The 26824-nt window shown below is 46.0% G+C and overlaps 1 protein-coding gene across 20 annotated transcripts in view; it reads right to left on the bottom strand.

Moving 5' to 3' along the window:
* CELF2 (CUGBP Elav-like family member 2) overlaps positions 1-26824 on the bottom strand; it is a 1289895-nt gene that overhangs the window by 289334 nt on the left and 973737 nt on the right. For all 20 annotated transcript variants that reach the window (XM_069629690.1, XM_069629687.1, XM_069629686.1 and 17 more), the window contains one exon: positions 19889-20085. In XM_069629690.1, the coding sequence (XP_069485791.1) occupies positions 19889-20085 (197 nt within the window). The remainder of the gene's footprint in view (positions 1-19888; positions 20086-26824) is intronic.

Below are 26824 nucleotides of genomic sequence, written 5' to 3'. Positions count from 1 at the left end.
CCTTATACCTCAATCTTTCAGAGGCTGAGCGTGAAGGTTGAGGGATCTGACCTCTGGATGGAGAACCTGACCCCCCCCCTCCCATGAGAGCAGATAGTCTTGGTAGGGAAGACGGCGTGGAGGGCAGATGGACAAGTCAAGAAGGTCTGGGTACCACGCTTTCCGGGCCCATGCCGGAGCTGAGGATCATCTGGGAACCTAACCTCCTCAGCACTTGTGGGATGACGGGGACTGGAGGAAACACGTACAGCAGTGGGAAGGACCACTCCACCATGAATGCCTCCCCTAAGGCTCCTCTTGGAGGAAATTCCCGCGAGCAGAACCTTTCACACTTCCGGTTGACACTGGAGGCAAAGAGATCTACTTGTGGGGTCCCCCAAAGGGCGAAGATCTCCAGGAGAATCTCCTGAGCCAGCTGCCACCCGTGAGAGATCACGCTCTGCCTGCTCAGAGCATCCGCCCTCTCGTTTTCGTCTCCAGCCAAATGAACTGCCGAGATTGAAATTTCCTGCTGGATGGCCCAGAACCAGAGCTGCATCGCCTCCCTGCACAGAGGAAGTGACCCTGCCCCCCCCTTTTTGTTAAGGTAGTGCATGGCCACTGTGTTGTGTGTCAGAATCTGGACATTCTTTCCTCGCACAGTCCGCAGAAAAGCCTTCAGGGCAAGCCTGACGGCCATCAGCTCTAACAGATTGATACAGAGTCTGGACTCCGACAGAGACCAACGACCGCTGACTGTCAACTCATTGGCATGAGCTCCCAATCCCATGAGGGATGCATCCGTCACGACCTTCACCTCCAGCCAGGTTAGCCAAAATGGAGCCCCCTCATCAGATTGCCTTCGACGGCCACCACAGAAGATCCTGGGCGGCACCTGAACGGGGTCCGACATCCTGCCGGAGGACTGTGACCACTGCATCTTGAGAGCCCATTGCAGAGATCTCATCCGCAACTTGGCCTCTGGCATCAGAAGAATGCAGGATGCCATGAGGCCGAGCAACCTCAAGAACTCGAACGCCGGAAGACTCTGGGCATGTTGAAACTTGTGCACCATCAGCTGAATGTGATGAGCCCTCACCTGGGGAGGGAAACACTGCCCCAGGGACGTGTTCAGCACTGCTCTGATGTACTGGAGCCGCTGCCTTGGCGTCAAGTGGGACTTCTTTAAGTTGAGGGAGAAGCCCAGCTTGTGAAGGGAGTGGCAGGTGACTGACAGATGATCCAGGACTTGCTCGGGGTAGTGTGCCCTGATCAACCAATCGTCCAGGTAGGGGTAGACGTGAATCACCCCTTTCCTGAGATACGCTGCCACCACCACCATGAGCTTGGTGAAATCCCTCGGGGCGGAGGTCAATCCGAACGGCAGGACCCGAAATTGAAAGTGCGAGTCGCCAACCGCGAACCTCAGGTACTTCTTGTGCTTGGGATGGATCGGCACATGAAAGTAAGTGTCCTTGAGGTCAAGAGACACCAACCAGTCCTGAAGTTGAAGGGCCTGGAGGACTTGAGGGAGAGTAACCATCTTGAACTTGTCCTTCCTGAGGAGCTTGTTCAAACCACGCAAGTCCATGATGGGTCTCAATCCTCCAGTCTTTCTTCGAAATCAAAGAATAAGGGGAATACCATCCCTTGTTCCTCTCTGCTACAGGCACCAGTTCTATGGCACCTTTCTCCAGCAGGGATTTTATTTCCTGCGCAAGGAGCGGATCCGGACTCCTCAAAGAGAGATTCTCTGGTGGATTGTCGTGAGGCCTCTGCCGGAAAGGAAGACAGTAGCCGCGGGCTATGATCTCCAGAACCCACACATCTGAAGTAATGGCGCGCCATTCTACAAGATGCTGCGCCAGCCTTCCCCAACTGGCAAACCATGGGACATGGCCTCATGACTGAGCTGAAGCAGCTGCGGCATTGCCTGAGGGTAAAGAGGCACTTGCCCGAGCAGCCTTGGCCCCTCGAGTACCTTGTTTTCCACCTCTTGTACTCCTATGGTGGCCCCTTTGACTTGCAGCTCCTCTCGATCTACCAAAGGATGAGTAATATCGCAAGGAACTGCCCCTCCATTGCTGTCCCTAGGATGAAAAGGTGTAGGTTGGCGAACTGCAGCGCTCAACGACTTTGCTGCAGCTTTGGAGATCTGCAACCTCTCAAGGCTCTCGTCAGCCTTGCTGCCAAAAAGGTGTTCACCATCAAAGGGCATGTTGAGAAGCCGGGCTTGTACATCAGGAGCAAACCCCAACTTACGCAACCACGCAAATCTGCGCATTACGGTGCTCGCCGCCATGGACCGGCTGACGCAATCTGCCATGTCCAGACCCGACTGAACGGATTCACACATGGCATCCTTGCCATCCTGAACAAGAGCAAGAAAGCCATCCCATTCCTCCCCTTCGGGAATGTGTTCAGCCACCAAAGAGACAATTCCACAGAGTATGAGTGAAACGTGCTAAGGCACACACAGAGTTGGCTACCTGTAAAGCCATACACCCTTAAGAAAACACTTTCTTTGCCCAGCCAACAAAACGTTTGTCGTCCCTGTCAGGAGGGATGGTAGGGTACAATGCCTGTTTTGCCGGGGCCGTAGCCGCCTGCACCACCAAACTCTCCAGAGTGGGGTGCGTAGTCAAGGAGCTGGGGTCGCTACTGACTGGACAGTATTTTTTCGGCAAAGACTTGCTCACTGCCGAGAGACTCTCCGGAGCAGTCCAAGCCACTGCCACCCTTCTTTGCAAGGCCATATGGAATGGCAGTACCGGGTCAGTTGGGGGACCTTGGTCAAGGATATCCGTCAGGTCATCCTGCAGAAAATCCACTGGTGGCGCAGACCACCCCAAGTATTCCGTCACCCTCAACATAAGGCGCTGGTACGAGGACTCGGCGTGCGTACCAGGCTCAGGCCTACCGAACTCAACCTCCGGAGAGGTGTCCAGACCACTGGCGTCGTGCAAGGACTGACGCAGGTCTTCTAGCTGGCTATGACCAGACATGAGTTCGTCAGGAACCTCTTCAGGAACCATAACTTCATCCGACCCTCATCCACCTCAGAGATGTAATCCAGAGGCTGGAATAAATCCCTGGATGAGGGCACAGAAAAAGGCTCGAATACAGGCCTTACTGACTTCTGCAGGGGCTTTCTCAGAGTTTCCACCGGTCTCCGGGGCACGTCCGAAAAATCCTCCTCGAAAGGCATCGACGGAATCGGTGTCGATGTCGAGTGTGGCGCCGATGGCTTCGACACAGGCCTCGAGGGTGGAGCCCCGAGCGTGTCTTTCGACAGCCTCGGTGCCGATGGCGTTGATGGCTTCCTCGGAGGCAGAGCCTCGAGAGAGTCCTTCGACGGTCTCCGCGCCAAAGGCGTCGACGTCTTCATCGAAGACCTCACAGGCTCCGACAGTCTCAATGGCGTCGAGGAACGGAACCTGGAGCGGGCATGGCTAGAGCGATCCACCTTGTCTAACCGGGACCTCGAAGGTTGCCGGTGATCGCGACGAACGCTCGAGCCCGAAGGTGCGCAAACAGTGTCTCTAGCACGTTCCCTGCTGGCGTCTTTCGACGGCACGGACGGAACGGAGCCCTGCGACTGAAAAATCACCATCATCTCCTTACGGAATGAATCCCATTCCGCAGGAGTGGAATGCTTGGTGGGACAAGCAACCCGCCGACGGGCGGAGTCCTCGGACGAGGACGGGGAAGGCGACCGATGACAGCGCTTCTGTGAGTGCCTCGAAGAGGCAGAAAAATGGCAGGACCCGTTTCGGGGCCGAGACCCCTGGATTTACGCCGACGATGCGGAGAGTCGCCCCTGGAATCGTCAGTCAAAAGCCCAGTGGATTTCGACTTCCAGGGCTTGGAAACCTGACCAACAGAAAGCTTCTTCTTACGCTCCCGCAAGGCCTTTGAAGTTAACGCCTGGCATCACAATCGTCCGTGGCGTGGTCCTCACCAAGGCACCAGAGGCAAGAGGCAAGCGTTGTGCGGGTCCGTCAGCAACATCTTGGAACCGCAGTCCTGACACTTCTTGAAACCCGGCCGCGGGGTAGAAGACGAAAACTTCATGGAAATCTTCACAAACAAACTGGTTCGAAGAACCGACAGAACAACTCAGAAGAACCGAGGCGCGCCGAGATCTCCGAAGCAAACACATTCGTGGAAAAAACGGAACTGAGGCTACGACACAGGCGTCCTACTTATAACATCCGGTGATGTCTTTCCGATGGAGGCCCTCAAGGACAGCGTATCGACGTCATCGACGCAGAACATTTTCCAAAGCAGCACAGCTGTGGTGATTACCTGTCAGATATGGAATACGTCGGAGGACCCAATCCCCTCGAAACACAAATACTTTGGTGGAAAAGCGGTTTTGCTAAGAATGTTTTGTTTTTTTATCTATGCCTCCACCATTTAAGTATGCACCGGAAAACTGATTTTCTGGGTTACATGTGTCCTAAGCTAAGAACTTTGTACGCTTGCAAAGATTTACCCTGGAATTCCTGAAATGTGCTGGAAGCGATTTCCTGCATCTTCCCACACCCCTAGGTGCAGGCCTTGACTCAGTGCATGTGCTTCACTCTAGTCTGCATTCTCTGCACTACTGCTGTAAGCCAGGAATGTATTCCGGGAGCTAGGGTTCCCTTTAACTCCGGATATTGACATGTCCAGCATCCCCTCCCTTGTGGCGGGCAGCCTGCCATTGGGAAGTAGCTTTCTCGCATAGATTTGACTGCATTTGTGGAGCCAAAGGACTTCCTTACTTCATGTATTGATGGAATGCGAATATGCATCGGTGACCGCCGCCTGAATGAAGGGCCTCGTGTCTGTTCAGACTACGCTCTGCCGAATGGCCAATGGACCTACAATGCTTTGAAGCCATAATGCAAGGCAGTAGGCGCTATAGAAATGCGCAACATAAACATACCTTGGGGTAGGTGTATTAATAAATACCTTGGGGTAGGTACATAAAATGTCTAATAAAAAAAAAGTATGGTAGAATTGTACTTATTTCGTCTGTACCAATACTTCGTTCAGCCGTAAATGTCAAACAATTCTATCACACGTGACTATTATAGCGAACAAGGGAAGGAGGGGTGTCCGTCGATCCTTGTTTGCTATAATGGCATGCACTCACCCTCAAGAATGCTGGCCCCCCCCCCCGCTCTCAGTATTTTAATTTGCTGCACTATTTATTTCAGTCGCACAGCATTTTTTTGAAACACGCCGTGTCTTTCCTTGTTTGCCGCCAACGCGCGGAATCTCGCGTGAATACGGAGCAGGAAACTTTCAGCCGGCAACTGAAGGTATCATGTACTTCCCACTTGTAATTTCTACAAGTGAAACGTAATTTCGTGGACTATTTATAGCAGTTCTGCTATTTATCATCACATTATGCTGCATTTACAACTTCACCATTCTAAGAAATATACCTTTTTTACCGCAGACGTTTTTTCATTCAACATTTTCACATCCATCCTGTATTTATTCATATTTGTATGGTTCATGTTGAGCGCGTGCTTGGACTTCAGGCTGGACTGGTATAGTGAACATAAAATGCAATGGTTATCAGACATGGCGTCTGGGTGGCTGACTCACAAAATAAGTCCTGGCCTCTGGCATGGGGCAGCTTGTAGTTTGGTGGCCTCGGACACGGGGCAGCTTGTAGTTTGGTGGCCTCGGACACGGGGCAGCTTGTAGTTTGCTGGCCTCGGGCATGGGGCAGCTTGTAGTTTGGTGGCCTCGGACATGGGGCAGCCTGTAGTTTGCTGGCCTCGGACATGGGGCCGCTTGAAGTTTGCTGGCCTCGGACACGGGGCAGCTTGAAGTTTGCTGGCCTCGGACATGGGGCAGCTTGTAGTTTGCACAATCTTATCCTGCAGCGGGGAATGACATGTATCTACTGAGTACCATTAAATTGTATAATAGTAACACCTGTTATTTAGGCGCTTCGGAAAATGAATCTCGCCATGCAAAATTAAAAAACAATTACGAAAATCCATACTCCAGATGTTTTCGAAATCGATTCCTACAATCCTTAGCCAGCAATGTCAGTGGTGAAGGATCATGGAAGTTGAAGTACACAACATCTGGATGAACTATAATCTGCCATGAAATGACAAAGCATTGCGACATTATGAAAGTATGCGGGACTAAATGCTTCAATGTATCCCTTTATGCTGAAAGACCGCATTTGCCAGCTATTGCAACATTATTGGCAGGCATCATTGCAATTTAGCACATCTATGTATCAGGATGATTTATTTAAATGCTTAATTAGATGCATTACTGAGGAATGCTCTACCAATACAGTTGGCGACCACTAGCCCTAGGCTACTGCTTGCAACCCCTGTGTTTCATCCAATCTGGTTATCATTCCACAAACAAAAATGAGTCTGAATTTAGATTTTGCCAGGTTTATTATGTGGGAATTGGTGGCTGTTCTCAACAATTGTTAACATGCCGCAGTTTAGACGTATAGATCATGTTTGATAAGTGCAATTGCCGTGACATGGGGTCAACATTTATGCAATGTCAGTTTCAGTGATGCAAACTGCTCAAAGATCAGGTGGTGTCACTTATTGGGACGCCTATTGTGTGATGTCACGGAGTAATACTACGATTTCATGAAATGGAGCCAATGTCTGCTGACCACATATTCTACAAAGAGAAACTTTACTTTAAACGTGTTCCCTTCATAAGACTGCTCGGCATCTTGGCAAGCTGACATGTGCCACTTAAAGCGCTGTACTCCAGGGCATGGATTAGGCTGTAATTAGGCTCGCTGCAAACACTGAAAGACCTGCTGGATACATTAGGTTTTAATTCCTGCGCCAGCTTTTCAGAAACAGTTACTCTACGAGACTGAATGGGCGTAATTGCTCAAAATTATTCATCACCATGTCTCATTTCCCTTTCCAATAAAACATATAGACAGATGAAGACGGGCGGCGGATGCGGCGGGAGCTTCGCGACTGTGCCCGTCTTTTGCGGCTGCATCCTTTCGTGGTTTAATGTGAATGGGGTCGTAGATACAGCGTGGCCCTCCTGAAAAGAGAAAGGCCACCCCCGTTAACAAATGATGGTTGGGGATTACATTATTTATCATATCTGGTCCAATAAGGGTGCACAGAATAAAGCGATGCCAGAGACTGATTGGAAAAAACAAGGTTGGCCTTAAATTATTTATGCAAATATTATTCTTATCATTGTCTAGAGAATCAATTAGCCTCATTAAGAATCCTGCCGACGAGTCCACTGGAATTACTGCTGGATTAAGAGTGGCGAATGCAATGTTAGTCACCATTCATGGAGTCCTTAGGATTCATGTGGGGAGAGGTTGGTGGCATTGCCAAGGGTGTTAATTCCGCACAATCGTTACAAAATAATATTGGTATTCCAGTAGAGGATTCGCCTACGGCACTTATGGGGGAGGGGTGTTCTCCAGACGATACAAATTCTGAATTCGGCGATGCATTGAAACGGGCATTAATTTTGTTTTCGTCAAAATAATGGAATACACCCACAAATGTACCCCGCTAAACTTGTGATGACTCTAAATCAAGTTTTCTTTTCGTAGTGACATTCCTTTTTCTCGTGGCCTCTGTGGGTTGATGAAATGGAGGCAGGGGTGTTGGGAGAAATAACTCTACTGCCACACTCCTAGTGGCTTTCTGAGGGCTGTCATGCCCTCAGGTGCCACTTCCAAGGGTCATGTGGTATAGCAGTGCTGCGGGCGTTGGGTCTGCTCTTTACTCGCGTAGGAGGATCCATCCGATGCCTTGCAACACCCGGCTGCCACAAAACCATACAACTTCACGCTTTCAAAATGGCATCCCCCAGGAATGGAAATAAGTGTTTTAAAATGGGAAATTCTCCTGCTACTGCCCAAAACAAACAAAGAAATGTATTTTGGGATACCACAAGTATTGTAGGCCAAAACAATTTCTTTTGTGCTAGAGTTTCTCTCCAACATTTTGTGTTTTAGGCACATACCAAGTACATATGCGGAAATTCTCATATTTGATATCTTCCGACTCAGGAAGGGGCTATCCCGGTGGAAACATGTTGCCAGCCAGGGCCGTAACCTTCTGTATGCAAGACAGTCATCATAGAAGCCCCTGTGAAAATGTGGGTGTCTGGATATGTGCAGGATTGTCTTCCAACCACTAGGATTGGCGTAATGGTCTACGGGAAAGCCGGAGCAGGTCATCAAGCTGGAGAAGTCAGTGTCTTAAACCGACGGGGGTGGAAACGAAAACGTTACACGCGATGCACAGTTACCCACTCCTACAGCAATGCCTTGCGTATTCCCAATGCTAGGCCCCGTGTTACATTTGCAAGTGACTAGCTCATTCCCTATTAATTGTTCTTACTGCTCCTGCTTTTCCTGGGCAGTGATTTAATTCCATCTTTGTGGTCGATATTTAACCGTAAATGAGAGATAAGCTCCCCCCACCTATCGAAGCTTCACCTATACCCTTGCACTCTACTTGCAGACCCTTGGGGGCATACCATTTGTAAAATACCTTCTTGCTTCCCAGCTAGGTTTGCTCTTTATAAATCCCTTACATACAACGATTACTCTACCCAGAGGGTCTCGAAACACCTTAGAAACTTCAAAAGGGAGGAGGCAAAAAGAAGTTAAACTATTTTCAGGATAGGAGATCAGGATAGACAGAATTACTGGGGAAGTGGTCTGGCTAGATTAGGTTTGGGGCAAGAGGTAGGTTCGGAGACTATTCTGGGAAGTGATGATGGGGTGTGGGGGGTCAATACATATGAGGAGTGATGGGCATTCCAGCCTCTGGGCACCCACTGGGTGAACACTTTATGCGTGCAGATTAGTTTTCAGAGTATAATAATAATAATTTTCATTTATATAGCACTACGAACCCTAAGGCCTCTGAGCGCTGCTGATTATTACCCACAGTGTTTGATGCTCATTTATCAACCTCGGACGGATGCAAGGCTGAGTTTGGCCTTCCAGGATTTTAACCTGCGTCGGCAGGCTCTGCACAGATGTCAAAGCAAGCACACTACTCGCTGTACTATCTGGCCAGCATGGGAGATTTGTGGGCTTGTCTGGTGTTTGTGTGGGTGACCGGTTTCCGTTTGTTGTGAAGGTAGAATGGGGCCTTGAGGTGGATGGCTTTGTATACTCTGCAACGTCCTTTGAAAGTAATTCTCTGGGGCATAGGGAGCCAGTAGAGTGGGGAAACAGCTGGGGTGATGTGTGAGTGTTTGTCTATGTGCACAATGAGTCTTAGGCCTTTGTTCTGCACGGCTTGCAGAGGAGCGAGGGTGTGGTTGAGGGGAACATTGAGGCAAGCATTTCCCTAGTTAGCTTGCAGAGGGCTAGTCTCAAGGGGAAGGATGCATCTCATCTTGTCTAGGAGGTGTAGTTGTTGAGTGGCATATTTTGGTGACAACAGCTCTGTGGTGTGTGATAAATAGGCATGGGTTGAATGTGATGTCTAGGGATTTAACAGCTGTGGAGAGGGATGTGCAGGATGTCTAGAGGGATGTGTGGGTTGTCTGTGGAAAGTTCTATTAACAGGTGGTGTGTTCGGGTGTGTGCCAGAGGGGATACCTGTAAACAATCGCAGCCTGAACGTGTGTTAGTTTTCTTTTAAAACCAAACAAGTACAGGTGTCATGGTAGCTGTGGATAGTCCATCTTGCTCTTCAATACAGTGAATAAAAGCAAATTGTGGAAGGAGGTGTATGCAAACAAGAAGCTGCGGCATAAGCACAATACCAAGAAAGAGTTGACCATGGGGAGGATTGTCAGGGATTGAGGTTTCAGAAGAGGATGTGTTTGTGTTTAATAGAAGACAGAGTCAAAGAGAAACTGGCTGAGGTTAGCCAATGTTCATGGTGGACACTCCTAATTGGACGAGGAGTAATGTTCATGGTAGATGCTGGATGCCACTACCTTAGTTTTTAGGGAGTTATCCCACTTTAATAGGCCCAGAAGAACCTGTTGAAAGAGTGGGAGGCACCAGCTACAAGTAAGATTTCCTCTCCTGCCATCGCCAGTCTATCCTAATCTTCATTTCCTGTCCTACAAATTACATAACTTCTGTTTCTACTCCCATCCTCTTTTAAACCTTTTAAACCTTGTAAGGCATTCCAAGACCCTCTGGGTAGGGTCGGATAAGAAAATAAGAGACAGCAATGGAAGATTAACACTTTAACCCACTGACACTTCCTCACGAGTCACCCAGCTTCATGAAGTAATAAAGTATGGGCAGGAGTTTTTATTGGGCGGGGGCATAGAAACAAAATAAAACTCCTCCAGAATAAAATCCAAAACCACTATAAGGCCCTTCCAAACCTAAAAACCAACCGTCCTACACAGGACAAGTGTAACAATTTTAATGATTTCACTGAACTTGAGGTCCTTAACCTCATCAAAAATCTCAAAGCAGACATCTGCCCTCCTAAAATCATCAAGGAATGTGCTAATGACCTAGCTCCATTGACTACTGCCTGCATTAACGCATCATTCCAAACAGAAACGGTCCCAAATAATCTCAAGGAAGCCTGGGTGCGGCCACTTCTAAAAAAAAGCCATACTTGACCCAGCGCAACCCAACAACTACAGACCGATAACGACAGTCCCATTCCTCCTGAAAATTCTGGATAAAGCAACTCACAACCAGATCCAAATTATACATCGAAGCTAATTCCATGCTAGGCAAAAGGCAATCTGGCTTCCGGGTCGACCATGGAACAGAATCTGCCTTATTAGACCTAAAAAACCAAATCCACAAATCATGGACAAAGGCAAACCGGCCCTGCTCCTCCTTCTCGATCTATCAGCTGCTTTTGACCTGGTAGATCACCAAACTCTTACCCACCCACCTCACTCATGCAGCCCATTTCTCCAAACAAGCAGCATCCTGGATCACTTCTTTCCTCGAAGGAAGAACCATGAAGGTCTACTCCGACCCAGCAAACGCAGACCCTACCACTATAAATTGCGGTGTCCCCCAAGGATCATGTACAGCCCCTACCCTCTATAACCTCTTCACAAAACCCCTTTTCGACTTACTTGACTCCATCGGTGTAGCATATACCAACTACGCAGACAACACTCAAGTACTCATACCCTTAACTGTACCACCAAGACGCCACTAACCGCAACAATATCTATGCTACAATCCAAGCATGGATGGCAATCAATGGCCTCTGTCTCAACGGAAAGAAGACTGAAATCCTCATTCTTGGGCAAAAAAACACATTAACGAAGCTAAATCCCTAATACGCCAACTTCAACATAGACAACTCTAGCATATCTGTATCATAATCCATCAAGACCCTAGGTGTTCATTCAGTACGAAACTCATCAATGCCATCAAACCCTACGTATCCGCCCCCAACCGTGTGGCCATAGCTAGAGCAACTATAGGCGCTAAACTCGACTACTGTAACGCTCTCCTAGCTGGCACCTCCACCACAGACCGCAAATTACACAGAACAACGCCCTCAGAGCCGCTAAGAGCATCCCCAGAAGGGACCATATATCTCATGCCAGACGCTCAGCACGGTGACTTCAGGTCAAAAACCGAATTAAGCTGAAAATCCTTTCCATCACAAACAGATGCGTCAACAACACTGCTCCTACATACCTATATGAAGCAATATCAAGGACCACTTCCACCCGCACTACCAGAGCTCAGTACACCAACCAGCTACTCATACCACAAATCAAGAGAGCGACTGCTGGAGGCCTATGCTTCTCCTATATTGCACAACTCTGGAACTCTCTCCCTGCCACCATTAGAGCTGAAACATCCATCTCTGCCTTACCAAACAATCTCAAGTCCACATTCCTCAATTAGTACCACGACTGCCTCTTCTACCCATGCCATGTATATTGTATTATAATCAGAAATGTCATATAACTATTGTAATTTTGTATATATATATTGCCCATGACTATGTAACTAAGCATGTACTGTAACAAGTGCCACGATGTCCCCGGACTGATGTGCGCTATATAAATGTTAATAAAACAAAAACAAAGAAATATAGGAGTGCTTCTTGCATAAAGTAGAGGTCTCCTCGGCCATGTTACTTTGTTGCTGTTCTCCAATAAACCTCTTTGCTAGAACCTGTGCTCCATTGGGAGCCCCACCGCATAGTTGCTGCAAGTGTGAAAGGGCGACAGCAGACCAACCAACGGCACGGGTCACCTGGATCAAGGATCGTAGAGGGTGCGTGGCATGAATGGCCACAGAGTCGATCGTCAACACCACACACTGCTCTGAATTAATTTAATAAGGAAGATGCTTGAGTTTATATTGCTCTCCACAGCTGCAAACACAACAGGCAGACAATGGCTATGTTGCTAGCTTATTTTTAGCACAAACATTAATGGACATGTTATCTTTTTTAGGCCAGAATACCCTTCACAGTCTTCATCCCCTATGCACATGGCTGGAGATAAATACAATAGAAATTTCTCCTTTGTTAATTTTTATTTTTTTAACTTTGCCAATAACCTCCATTGAAAATATGACTTCTTTTAGATGGGTTTAGGATTTATTTTATGTTTTAATACTGGACATGTATGTTGCCTAGTTGCAACGCAAACAGATCATAAAACGACATTTAGAAAGTCAATGAGAATGAAAAATCAAAGATACTGCAGCACCTCCCTTGCAAAATTGATTTTGAGAGGGTATTGTGCTAGTGTGCAATGCGTTAGTTTAGCGTTGATATGGAACCGAACCTAGGAACTCACAAGTTTGACGAACTGCCTTACTGTGATTGAAGAACAGTCTCAGAAGGTAATCGTATTGTTAACAAAGAAATAAAGGTAGACCTCGAATATTATGCGTTTCGGTGGTGCTGTGCTGCTAGAGTCCCACCTCTGCCAAGGAGAGCCTGGTGCACATTACACTCACGGGTTTTGACCCTCTAGCTTGATGATCGCCAAGCCTTGTGTTAGCCGATCTGATACTTCCCTTTTTCTTTGAACAGTTTTGGAACTACAGCTTAATACACATGTCTGATTCAGGCACCTTTCTCTGTTGAAGATTGAAAAAACTTAAATATTTAACTACAAACAAATATGGGCGACTTTATTTATTTATTTTTGTATTTGTAGAGCGCACGACAGCCCTCAGGCATCGAGGCGCTATGAGAAAGCTTAGGAAGGCTTGATTCAGGGTTACATGAATGCGGCCTCAGGAGAAATACTTGATACATAAGCTAGTTGACTTTAGTTAGGTTTTATTTCCCACGTTGTTAATTCTAAGAATTGTTTTTTTTCTCTCAAGAGAGGATTGCACAACAAAAAGGCCTCTATGCCCTGACACAGACCGGCATGCAGAGCCCGGGTGCCTCCGATATGCACGCACCAACACAACAGCAAAACTAGCTTGCCTGTTCCCTCTATAGCCTAACCCAGACCCGGGCTCTTTCAGATTGGCCAGAGGCATCGAGACCATAACATAGCTGCTGTGTGTGGTATAAATGCCAGTAACACAGCATAACATAATCAATATCTACACTCATGTTTGCACTAGCAATATGATTTGCATATAGAAGTACACCATGGAAAACCTTGGAAACCTACATTGTTCTTTCTGCAGTAGTGATCCACACTTCGGTCATTTAGAATCAGCTGTACACGACCAAACATGGCAGAGCTTGCACCAAGCACTTCACTGTAAGATGAAGACTGAACTAAAAAGGAGCGCTACTGTATCATGTTTCACAGAGTGCCCAACTAATTCAGACTCTGGCCTTATTTGAATCTTTTATTATTGCAAGTATAACCAGCTCAGGAAGTTCTTCAAAAACAAAGCTTTCCTCCTCAATGTCCAGCTCGACAGTGTTCCCCGCATCCCTCATGATATGAGAGTTATAAGGACTTTGGTACCTTGCAGCAAAGCACCGGGAGCCACTAGGGCATCTCCATGGGGAATTGGGGCTCCATATGTATTTCCTTCGGGCCGACACTCACTTTGACTTTTTCCTTGCCTTTTTTGAGAGGCAGACTTGCTGTGCTGGTGCACACGCCATCTCTGCTGGCTGGGCTCCCGTTGCCCGACGATGCAGATGACCATCTGTAAATCGGTAGTGCAAGAGTACTCCCCTGCTCCACCCCTCTTCTCTGGATGGTGCCTTGGGATGCAAGTTTCTAACTGTCCTTAAGCACTTCGTCGACTCATTCTAGCTCTTTTCCAGGTGGTTTCTCACCTAGCGGGCATGCCTGGGTCCACTTTACCCGCTCCTCACACGTCTATTGACCTGAATGTACATAGAACCAGGAATAATCAACTTTCTGCACCTCCTTCCCCCATTCTCCCATCTCCCCCTCTTTCCAGAAAGAGGTCCTGGAAATAATTTTCAAAGTGGCCCCATATTACACATTTTCAGCAAGCCTGTGCTTTTTCCTATGAGAAAAAATGGAAATAAAATAGGTTACCACACGAAGGTGGCCCAGGGTGCAGAGGCCTACTGGGACATCTCCAGAGTTCCCTATAGGCCAGTCCACCCCTGCCCAGGGTGCGGAGGCCTACTGGGACATCTCCAGAGTTCCCTATAGGCCAGTCCAGCCCTGCCCAGGGTGCGGAGGCCTACTGGGACATCTCCAGAGTTCCCTATAGGCCAGTCCAGCCCTGCCCAGGGTGCGGAGGCCTACTGGGACATCTCCAGAGTTCCCTATAGGCCAGTCCAGCCCTGCCCAGGGTGCGGAGGCCTACTGGGACATCTCCAGAGTTCCCTATAGGCCAGTCCACCTCTGCCCAGGGTGCGGAGGCCTACTGGGACATCTCCAGAGTTCCCTATAGGCCAGTCCAGCCCTGGCGCCTTTACCCCCTCGTCACACTTTAACTCCTTTGAATATACCATAAACTGGGAATGATCCAGCTACTGAACCCCACCATTGTCTTGTCTAAGTCCCTCCCTAGAGGGCAGGCACTACCCCCACCCAGGCTCACCCACTCTTTGACGGATACATGTACCGAGCACTGGGAATGATCCACTTGCTGTGCCTCGCTATAGTCTGATCTGCCCATCTCCCCGGTGAGGCCCCACAAAGCAATTCTACATGTTGCCGGGTGAGATCAATCAGCAAAATATGAGCCACTTCATTGATGACATTATTATTTTTGGTCAAATACATTTGAACAGCAGCATATGATCGATTCAAAGAGTCATCAGGGAAAAAAGTACCTTCACTGATCAAGTAACGAACTTGCTGAAAAACAATATGCTCCCTGTCTATTGCGCCGATAAACTTTAGAATACATTTTGAGGAACTGGGAGATATCCAGGCGATAACACATGATTTGCTAATTTTGGAGGACTGAACTTTTCAGTAACTGCTTTTTTATACTTTCTGTTTTATTTGTTTTAAATACCCTACTATTTTAAATTGCCAAATTCGAATTGTGTATGAAATCTTAGTTAAAGGTAATTGTAATATTCAATGTCTATTGAAGTGATGAATTGCTTCATATGTTTTATTAGAAATGATGATTTGCATGATTGTGAAAGCTTTCATATTTTAACCACGATAAAATAAAAAACAAAATAAGAACATGTTTTTATTGTTACTATATCAACCTCAAAAGGATGCCGGATTAAAGCCAAAATGAATTTACTGAGACACTTAATCTCCTACTCCCTGCATGCATTACATTCGTCTAACAATACTTCCGACCAAAAATTGGCTGCTTCAAATATGTTGGCTGACAAACATGCTTATAACAACAATATATTCCCTGCAGTATTTTCTGGTTTGTGGCTCAATTTTGCAGCCGTCTACCCTTGCTCAAGAGCGAGGATTTGCATTCATTAACGTAAAGGAGGCACGGCCCATGCCACGACCACAGGAAGGACAAGTCCTTCACAGTTTTAATGTATGTCACGCAGCCAATTCTGCGCCAATTCACTTTCTCTCCTCTCCCAACTCTCAGGGTAACATGGAAATTAGAGCTTACCGGAAGGGTAACGAGGTTAAATCTGATCTGCGCAGGATATCATCCCTCGCAGGTCTTGCAAAAGGGGAATAGGCGCAGTCAATAATTGAAGCATGCAACACTGCTAATCTCCTGGATAAACTAACCGCTCGAAGCGGCCTACGTCTCAAGGTGGAAAGCGCACAGGTGCCGGGAAGACAAGCTAGCTGCTGGAGGCGGCCGGCCGCTCTCGTAGAGTTAAATAGGCCACAAGGGTGGACGCAGAGATAAAAGCGATCTTAGGTTTCTGTGTGACCTTTAAAATGATCTCAATTGAAGCAGGAGTCAACTGTGCGCATCAAAGTGCTTCTAGATAACATTGGGTCAAGCGCCAGAGGGCAAAGAGACCAGGGCATGGGTCTACTGAGCATGGCAAAGTCTGGGGCACTGGGCAAATGTGTCTAAAAGGGTAGCCCTGCATTCCGATTAGCCAGGCCAGCCACTCCCACCATCCACTTGTCTACCATCAAAAGAATACAATTACATAGCAATGGTTTATGTCTGATGAAAGCTTTCCATGTTTTTTGTTTTTTTTGTTTGACAATAAAACCATTCTAACTCAGGGGTCTGTAACCTGTGGCCCTTTAGCTGTTTTGGACAAAACAGCTCCCATGATATTCCACTATTAACTTCAGACCAGAGCTGATGTCGTTTTGGACTACAACTCCCATGATCCTTCACCATTAACTATGCTAACCAGGGATGATGGAGATTGTAGGCCAATCTGGAGAAGCAAAAATTGCAGACTCTTATTCTTAATCGACCTGCTTCTTGGTTATATTTTATCATGACCGTAACAGCAGACTCTGTAAAAGGGAACACGGTTACATTGAAAAAATAGTCCTTTTTACATACAACTCTTGTCTCTCTTAACTTGCAAGAGTTTGCTGCATTGGCTGGCCATTTTCCAGATCTTGCAATTTACTTCAACTCTCCATAAAATGGGTACTGGTATTCAAAGTCACTCTGAAAAACAGATGTATTTATATCAAGTCCACCTGACATAGGCCCACTTATGTACAGCGGACAGCTCACAAGTTACGTTCTGCCCTCAGCCTTCACTTTGTACGTTCAAATATAGCAGCATAGCCGATTTAGCCCTTCATCTTTCCGAGTTCAATCATTTGAGTGCTATTCAATTGAGTAACAATAATACCTGCTATTACAGCGATGCAAATGGGAGGAATCTGGCATGTAGTGTTACATCACACTACAAATGATGATAATTGGAATGGTCTCTGGAATATATAATGTTATTCCAAGTCTCTCTGGAATTGACACAAAGACCATGTGCCGTCTTGGTTGCGGATTATAGATGTGGATGATTGGTGTTAACCAGAATGCCTTCAGAAACAGGACGTGTACAAAAATCCCATCATGTATGTGTAAAAAGGCAATCACTTAGGAATGGTGGCATGGTGCAAGTGAGGAGATCCGTCAGTGCCTTTGTTACAATTATTTAAGACTACTTTATGGGCACAGGAGTTGACTAACAAGTTAAAATGATCCACGCTTACAGAGATATCATGCAATATAGCTTTTCAACAATGTTTCAGCTTCAGAGAAACATTTAACAGACCATCTTCAGGACAGAGTAATAATTTAAGAAGCAATGTTCTATAATACTCTGGGCAACTGCTGGTGTATGCCGCATGCTCATTTTAGTATTGACTATGGGAACCAGATGAGATATGTTCTGGAACCAGATGAAATATGCTCCAAAATAGTATACACTTAGTAGTTTAGTTGAAGTATTTATTGATTGGGTGAAGTTCCTCATGTTATGAGAATTTACTCCAGTTTCATACTAGAGGGTGTGAAAGGCTTCCTCGTAAATAAGGCGTATGCCATTGCAAAAAGAAATGGTACTTTGCACTAACATTTAATTGCAGTAGACGTTTTTAAGACATTATGAATAAGTTGCAGGGGAGTCAGGGGTTTCTCCATCACTATTGCCAGAGACAGGAATGGGTGAACTGTATACACAATAAGTAGGTCACATGTCCTACGCCTCTCGTGAAATACTTTTTCTAAGGTGGACTGCTTTCAGAACCACAAACACATGGTCTACACAATGCAGCTAATCTATTAATTTAGTCTACATGGAATGCTTTTAACATTGATGTGTCCATGTTTGGTCCTTTTGCCTTCAAGTTTGCTATTCCATTCTCCTTTTGCATCAAACTATATTTTTTTGTATTCATTAAACCATCTTGATTAGTCTTACTTGCCACCATTAGTAGTTATTTTGCAGTTGCACTATTTGGGCAAGATTCTACCTCAGACGTCTGCAACCTGTGGTACTCCAGATGTTTTAGACTACGCCTCCGATGACCCATCACCATTGACCATGCTGGTTAGGGCTGATGGGAGTTGTAGTCCAAAATGTCTAGAGAACCAAAGGTTACAGACCCCTGTTCAACCTCGATGAGCCTCACACTGGTCGCCGATATTGGCACTGGCGCTACTGACAGCAACTTTATACCAGTGACAGCAACAGAGCGGCCTGTAATAAATTACGGGGGAATCAACTTAACTTTATGCAGAAAAGACATAGCAGCCTTCCAGGAAGCTTAATGCCTCTTCCAAAACCAGCTATAGGATGATGTGTCCCAGGAAAGTTTCGGAGCCACCAGCGAGGAAAGATGGCCCTCGGGTAGCTCACGCTCCTTACATTTAAGCCCCTCCACACCCTGTCAAGTAGGGTTCATAAAAGATAGAGCCCGAATGTCTAACTGTTTTAAACTCAACCCCATATATTCCATATCCTGCGGCTCGTCATGTAGAAGGGGTGCGGGCACCCAAGCAGGCAGGAGGAACTTAAACAAGGCCTTTCTTAGCGGGCCATGTGAGGTTTTACATCGAGAGGATACTTCATATGGAATGTTCATAACAAGTCTAGCAAAGATCATTTAAGAACCAGCTGTGACTATAAATACAAATTTATCTTTAAATATGTACTCTTTCCAACAAGGCTGCACGCAAGTAACTGCTGTCCTTATTGTTCCGCAATCGGATTACTGTTGTAAAATGACATGAATGCTTTCCAAACAATTTGGTATTAAAGCATTTTTTTATTTTCCATATTATTACAAACCATTGACTCGCAGCGAGAATTTAGGTTTCTTTCAAATTGATGTAAGTAAATAACAAATGTCCACTTTTTATATGCCACTTAACACTGAGGTTAGGCTGTTTCTATAGACAGAGGGGATACAGTGATCTGCACAGGAGAGTCCGCAATGGTCAAGTGGGGAACCTGGGATCAGATCCCCAGACCCCTGGCTCAACAGGCAAATCCTGAACCACACAGTTAAGTTATTCATTGGTTGACGAGATACGTGGAGTGTCACGTCCCATTAACACTGCAAGTGTTTATTACTGGAGGGCGGCCATCTTCACTTTTTGTTGAACACGACACGCTCATCCTCTGGTTAGTGGTCAATGCACTGATGAAGCACATGGTAGAGTGAAGTGGAGCATGGCGATGCAGCTGGAAGATTTGCCCCACTTGCTGCTTGGTCCTCACCAAATTCATTGAGCAATGAAACCTAGGATATAGCATAGTGTACCTTGAGCTTATGGCCGAGAGACAGTGGTAATTAACGCGCTCTTGAAATAGCTCATCCACAAATAAAACCACTGATTTGCATTCTCTTTACTATCAACATCATACTTGCCATGACCACATTTGGAAACAATTAGACATGGGCTCCAAAAGTTGGAAAATCCAATCAGGTTTTCTGCAAACGCACAACAATATATAAAATATATATATATAAACATAATTTTCGGTTATTTTGAAAATGTTTGATTTGACCAGCCCAGCTCTATAGAGAACAACAGTTCCTCAATAAAATGAAGCAGTCGAAATCATAACACCCATTCCCGAAGCGTGGATGAAGCTACCATGGATCCTACCTTTGCTTTGAGGCGGATTCTGACTCCGATCCCGAAGGACGTTGATCTGGTAGACTGCTCCGTAAGGCTCAAAAAGTTCTTTTAATTCTTTCTCCGACCAGGACCGGGGGATTTGTCCGACAAACATCTTAATGGCATCCGGGTCTGGCTGGTCCGAGTGGTCCAATGCGCCATTCATCTTGTTAGCTGTGCCGTTACTGTAAAAGAGAAAACAACACATGGCTGTGAGTTGGGGAACTCTGTTGGGCAGGTAAACCACAAACTAAGTAGAGCATGGCAGGAGAGCAGTATAGCGCCAATGAAATCTTGCTTTTGTTCCGATTAGCCAGGAATACGTTTTTTGGCCTGCGGCACATCTCCAGGCCTGGCGGGAATGCGCTGCAGAAACTTTGTTATTAACAAGTTGGGATCTTATTACGCGACTTCTGTAAATAGGACTGCAGCGCATTAGCGCAGCACCCGTTCCTTGGCAGCCGTAAGGCAGAACTAACTTCCATAATGGAGTCACATGAAAGGCTTGGACGTCGCTCAGATTCCTAATGCAGGAGGCCAGCCATGGAACTTGCAGGCTGTGTGAAGCGCCCAAGTGTGCATCAAATTATTCAGGGATTACTCAGGGCAGAAAGCACGCCAGCTATGCGACGGGGAGCCGCACCATCGTTGCCCACTCTTTCAGCCAAGACAGGCAAAGTAGAGGTCTTCAGCCCAAAGGTTACTGCTTGATGTTCAGCACAATTAAGAGCAAGGCTTAATTAGTGGGTATTGGAGGCACTTCTGTTGAGTACAGGGTTCGTATAAGGGACCCGACCAGAAAGAAAACGTAGGGATTAAGCAATGTGCTTTAAGGGTGATGTTAAATACGTAAGCAGTGCTCGATGCAAGTCCCCTCTTCGTCCATTTTCCAGAGCCCCAAACATATCTTTGGAGATGCATTATCCAAGAAGGGATGGGTAGGTAAAGCAATGCACACTGGGAAATGGCGCAATTGCAATACAGCTTTGTGATATTGAGCACGCACCATATATTCCGGCCTACTGTGTGCTACCTTAATGTACATGATTATTTAATATTCATGAGATATCAAATGGTACTGTATTGCTTTAACATTGCACATATCACAGTCATTTCATTATCTGACCTGCCCCCTTGATGCACATGATCTGCTAAGCATGCAATCTAGTCCTCGCAGAAACCTGGCTTTCACTGGACCCTGTGTATGGGGTGTGTGCCAAATAGGCCAGAAGGAAGCCAAATGATCCAGCTCCACTCACCAACATGGAATCCTCAGAATGCCACTTTATTTTCCCACTGCTCATTGAAGGGGCACAGTGGGACCAATATTGGCAAGAATTACTTTTTAAACCAATCTGGGCCCACACAGTATCCCGTGGTCTGATAGGCTGAACTATTACAGCAGCCCTGAATGGGTGGAAGGCTAGTCATTCTGCCCAATCAGAGTCCTTCATGATGGCACCAATGTGGTTTTCACACTACCATGGACGATATACGTTCATCTACGGAAAGGGCTCCCCTGCCTTTGAGAGTAATTGAGTAGTATTTGCCATTTCGTAGGCTAATTCAAACCTATCTTTTTTAATTGGTCCTTTCTTACACTGCTTGGGTTTTGTTTCCACCTTAAATGTCCGCCTTATGTTTAGCACGTAGACGCCTTAGGGCCTTAGTCGTGCTTTATACATTTCGCTACATTACATTAGTATTCGGTTTAACAGTACTCCAGGTGGTTTTCCCGACTTATCCTAAATGGGGGAAATTTGGGGGTAACAACCACTAGCTCATTGATGCTATTCGGCGTTTCTTTTAGTTTTAGCAACAAATAACAGATGTTTATTAACATACAGCGCACTCAAATACTGAATATAGCTGGTTTAATTAAAACCTACTATGTTTTATCATCAGGGAAAGTGGGTGAAAGATCATGTGATGTCCCTACTTTTAACAAGGTTTTCAAGCATTTTATGATATCACATCTGCAACCCCGAATTTGGTGAAATGCCATTATTGCCACCAGGGGGGGTATGAGAAGAGCTAGGGAATGAATGCAGAGCATTTCATTTAAATGCAACTCAGTTTTAAGGTTCCTGTTTCTGACAGGGATTGGGATTCAAGACACCGACATGTGTTTAAATCTAGTTTTCTTCACTGAGCCTTTCAGCAGACATCACCACTCATCCTTGATAACAGGTGCATTAACTTGTTGGTTACCCAATTGCCCAATGTATCAGTAACTTTCATTTAATAGGGAACATAAATTATATTTGTGTGGGAGGAGGACACAGATTAAGGAAAATACTAGCTTCAGACAATGAAATGAGTTCCATCAGAGTGAGTCTTTCTTAACTCAAAAGAACAATATAACATATACAGCATGCACAGGGACTTGATATTTTTTTTAACCTTGGTGCTTACAGAGTGGCTATTCATTTAGTGATAAAGCCAGTCAGCATGCATGATACTGGAAGTAATGTGCCTAGATAACCGATGGCGAGGGTACCCAAGGATACCCAGCTGGCAGTACTGTTGCCAGGCAGCATCATTAATAATGGGTATCCAGTGATAACGCTGGAAATTGAAGAGAGGGTGACATGATATTTTTTTTAAAGGCACTATTCAACAATTCCCCCCAATATACTAGGTCTGGAGTTTGTTTATATAATTGCACCAGTCATAAAATATGTTGGGGTGGGTGTTCATTCCCTTAAAAAGAAACATGGAGTCGCACTCGATGTTTTAACCTGCAATTAGATTGCATATAACCCTTTCATGTCATTAACATCCGGCTGCATGGCCGATGCTGAGATGTGATCCTCACTTAAGAAAACGAGAGTGAAATAAAAGAAACACTGAAAATTGGCAGAGGAGCATCAGAGGGGACAGTCCTATTTTGAGCCTGCAAGGAAAGAGGAGGGTCAGTGGAAGAAAGTAGCTGCAGGGTGGAGAGAAGTTTGAGTGCAATGATAGAGTAGAGGAACCGGGTAAGTAGCGACTGACATCTAGACACCCACCGGGCTGCTTAGCCACATCAGCGTGTATTGCCTGGAAGACCTGTATCCAGATTGGCCACTAGGATGTTAACATTCCACTCTGGATGACGAACAAGCAGTAAAGCTAGCTGCTGCAGGCAATACATGTAGGTATGTGCCAAAAAGACTGGCTTATGGAGAACGCCAGACGAGAAGGCACATAAGGCCGGCCAAGGAAATGCAACTACCACGATTTCCCCACAATGGCCGGCTTTAACACGGGGTCGAATGCAAATATTTGACCACCATTTCATAAACAAGGGGTGAAATAAAACCGAGGGAAATGGCGCACTGACCAACAGTTGATCGGGGAGAGTATGAACAGTGAGACCAGCCAATGCTGTGAGGGGAGCTGAGGGCAAGTGGAAGATGGCAATTGCACCTTTGGCAGCGGACGAGCAGAGGACCCAGGAAAGTATGTACAACAAAACGACAGGTTTTGGGAAGTGGGAATGGAGACCGAGATCCTGACAGTCATACCAGTGATTATCACCCAGCAGAAGGGTCAGCAACTTGCAGCGGTCAGTAACTTGCAGCTCTCCAGATGTTTTGGGCTACAACTCCCATGATCCCTCACGATTGACTGTTATGGCTAGGGCTCATGGAAGTTGTATCCAAAACATCTGGAGAGCCAAAGGTTGCCGACCCCCGCGTAGACCAACATCTTCTCACTGGATCATAGTCCACCATTGGAGCTGATATGGAACTGATATTGTAGGTCTCGGTTGGGAACATCTGGTTTCCAAGAAGTAAAGTATGACAATACCTGGTAAACACAAACTGCTAGCATTGAAAATAGAATGTGTCACTATTAACCCATCTGCTGATAATATATGTATAGCCCTATGAAGGTGAAGACTCTCTCGGCCCTTCCAGAATTCAAACAGCAGCGAGGGCTGAACTTAGAGCATCATTTGACTGGTGTGCGGCGTGACTTATGCCAAATGTACCACACTTATGTTATCGCGACAAAGTGTTGCAAGTTTATGAACTAACACATCATTAATGTTATGCTTTGTAGAGTCCTATTTCCTTCTACCCATTTCTCACTCCCCCGTCTCCCCTTTTATAGTCTAATCTTTCACGCTCCTGTTCATTTGTCCATTTAACTAACTATTGAGGTAGAACTATGTCTGAACCCTTTGCAAATACTGATAAGAAAACAACTGCATGGATGCCAGAAAGTCCCAGGTAATCTTATTCAACCAGGTCTAGTCTTTCTTTCCATTCGTGGACTTTTAGTGCTGGATTTATAATGGGAAACTACAATTCCCAGAATGCAGAGTAAACACAGGCACACAATGCACAGCTTCTTAAGAACATGGGACAAGTGCCTGTATACTGGTTTAGAAGAATCTGGAATAAAATTAGAAATGAATGCCAGCTAACAGTGTAATAGCTCTTTAATTGCTTTACAAGGTTGATGGGAGAGGAATGCAAAATGGTGGTTTCCCGCCAACAAGGAAGCAGGGAAATAAGAGGCAGCTATTGGTGCATGCTGCTCATTACGGTACTACGCAAGGGGCGGATTGAGGCATAAAATACACACGGGCAGCAAAAACAAAGTGCCCACCTCACAAAATCACTTTTCATTACTTCTTGCCACAAACTGTTGGAGCAGTATCTGCGGCCGCATTTGTCGCAAAAAAGCTTTCATTTGGAAGCATATTGGGTCACTAGCAGTGGTCACAAATAACAGCTGTGCAGTGCATTAACACAAACTGGCCCACATTAACCAGGTGAACCGGCGCTACTGCACTGTAGGCTAGTCTGTGGCTGCACTATGCTCACGAAATAAATCATGCTCCAGGGCCACACATCCAGCTCTCTATAGCAGACTTCAAAAGCGCACTCAAATGGAATCTCTTCTCACTACATACATGGATCTGAAACCTCTGGCTCTCCAGATGATTTGACCTACAACTCCCATTAGCCCTAGCCAGCATAGTCAATGCTGAGGCATCATGGGAGTCGTAGTCCAAAACATCTGGACAGGCACTGGTTGTTGACCCCTGACATGAATGAGCACCCGTGTTGTCAGATGGCATTCCTGCTTCCAAAACCCAATCGTCCCCTATACATTGATTTACCATCTAAGAAAACCCAGTAACATATGTAAATACCCCCACAGGGTCAGTCCTTTTCTCTAAACTTTAAGCATGTTGCATCAATGGGGTCCCTTCTGCCCATGGTTAAGGCCTCAACCACTGTAAGCACTCAGTCATGGGTCGACCCATCACCCATACGCACATATATAGTTTCTTTTTGATGAACTCCATGCGAACCACATACATACAAAATAGAAAGGATGTAGGGGGATATATCCAACGCAGGAACTTGATATTCTCAGACTTGCTGTATGCATTTGCAATGGAAAAAGAACAAACTACAATAACCAGAATGCACGGAAAATAAACAAGACTCCGTAAGCCATGGGACCACTAGAGCGCTTTGGGCTCTGAGGGGACATCACGTTTCTGACATGCACGTAATCACAGATTAATCCTAGCAGTTTAAATATAGTAATACTTGATAATGGATTTCATTTTACTCCTAAACCATATCAGATCGTGGAACGTGAACTAGTAATCTACAAAGGCCTTTTTTTAAAAAAAATATCAGAATGGAGGAGAAATTTGCAATTAATATTAGACCGCGTTTTTAACGAGTTGTGAGGGACCATGCACCCCCACCCTCCAGTATGACTGGAGATGTGGATCTTTAAACCCATTAGAACCCACCTTTGTTATTCAAATTAAAACGCGTGGCCCACGTATAGCAAATGCATCTGCTTGAGGTGTTTGTGGGGAATTGGCTGCGGGCTTGCTTCATGTTGACACAGGTAGTATGCTAGACAATCGCACTATGCCGGCTCCTATAGGACAATCTGCGGGCTATAGCCCGCAGATTGTCCAATCTGAGTGCAAAATGGTCCTCCCGATTTGGGGCACTTTGCAGAATGTTACCTGTCAGGGTGGAATCGATCTTTGAAAGTCAGGCCTGCTGATCAGACTTCCCTTTTATAATGTTCATTGTTGAAAAATATAGTGCAAGCATGCAACCCTGCTGAGCCTTTCTACTGACACCTCAGCAGTTGCCTTGTAGTTTGGCAACATGGCAGTCGAAAGTGAGATGTGTAGCCCTGCCAACAGTTTGAGGAGCCCAAAGCTCCAGCTGTTAATCATTGGAAGTCCAGATCCTAAATTAAATTACAAAATTGTGTGCTCCCAGAACCTGGCGCGGCAGAGGAAAATCTAAAGATGAACCATGATGAATCCGCAAGAATACCGGCCAAAACCTTTTGGTGTCATTTTATTGTCACCTTGGTGTCTAGTAACCTTCACGTCAGGGTCCCTTGTCTAGGACTGAGATTCACCGAAAACAGACCATTTGGGCAATGTCCCAGCTAAATCCTTAGTCTTCCTTGAGGAAGGGTGGTACTTTCCAGAACAGGAAATGGCCCAAAAGTGGGATGGCAGAGGTCCAGAAATTCAAAGGACAGGCTCTGCTAGGTCAACTGTCACAATAGGGTGGTAATTAACAGACTCTTTGATGCAGGAAGGCAGAAGAAGGTTCAGTTACAGTAGCTAAGAGAGAAGCACCCCGCCAGAATGATCTCACTATCTTAGATTCTCCCTGGGCTGACAGCCTTCCTGTACCCTCTCCCCACTTCCTGCAGACAAAGCACTATTGGTATTACATCACCAGGCAGAAGATTCCAAAATAGCAGCCAAAAGAAGACTGCTTGCAGAAGACTAAAGGAATCAATCTGCTGTAGAATACGGCCTATTTAAGGGGGTGAGATGACACCCTCTTGAATCGTCTTGGGACTACTGATGAAGGATAACATCTCGAATTTTGTTAGGAGTACAGTCCTCTGCCATAGAGGTGAAAA

The sequence above is a fragment of the Ambystoma mexicanum genome, chromosome 12 (genome assembly GCF_040938575.1).
Source record: "Ambystoma mexicanum isolate Mex_15411 chromosome 12, UKY_AmexF1_1, whole genome shotgun sequence".
In the NCBI taxonomy this organism is placed as follows: Eukaryota; Metazoa; Chordata; class Amphibia; order Caudata; family Ambystomatidae; genus Ambystoma; species Ambystoma mexicanum.
The sequence above is the reverse complement of the archived record's forward strand: the minus strand, read 5'-3'. Positions and strand labels throughout refer to the sequence as shown.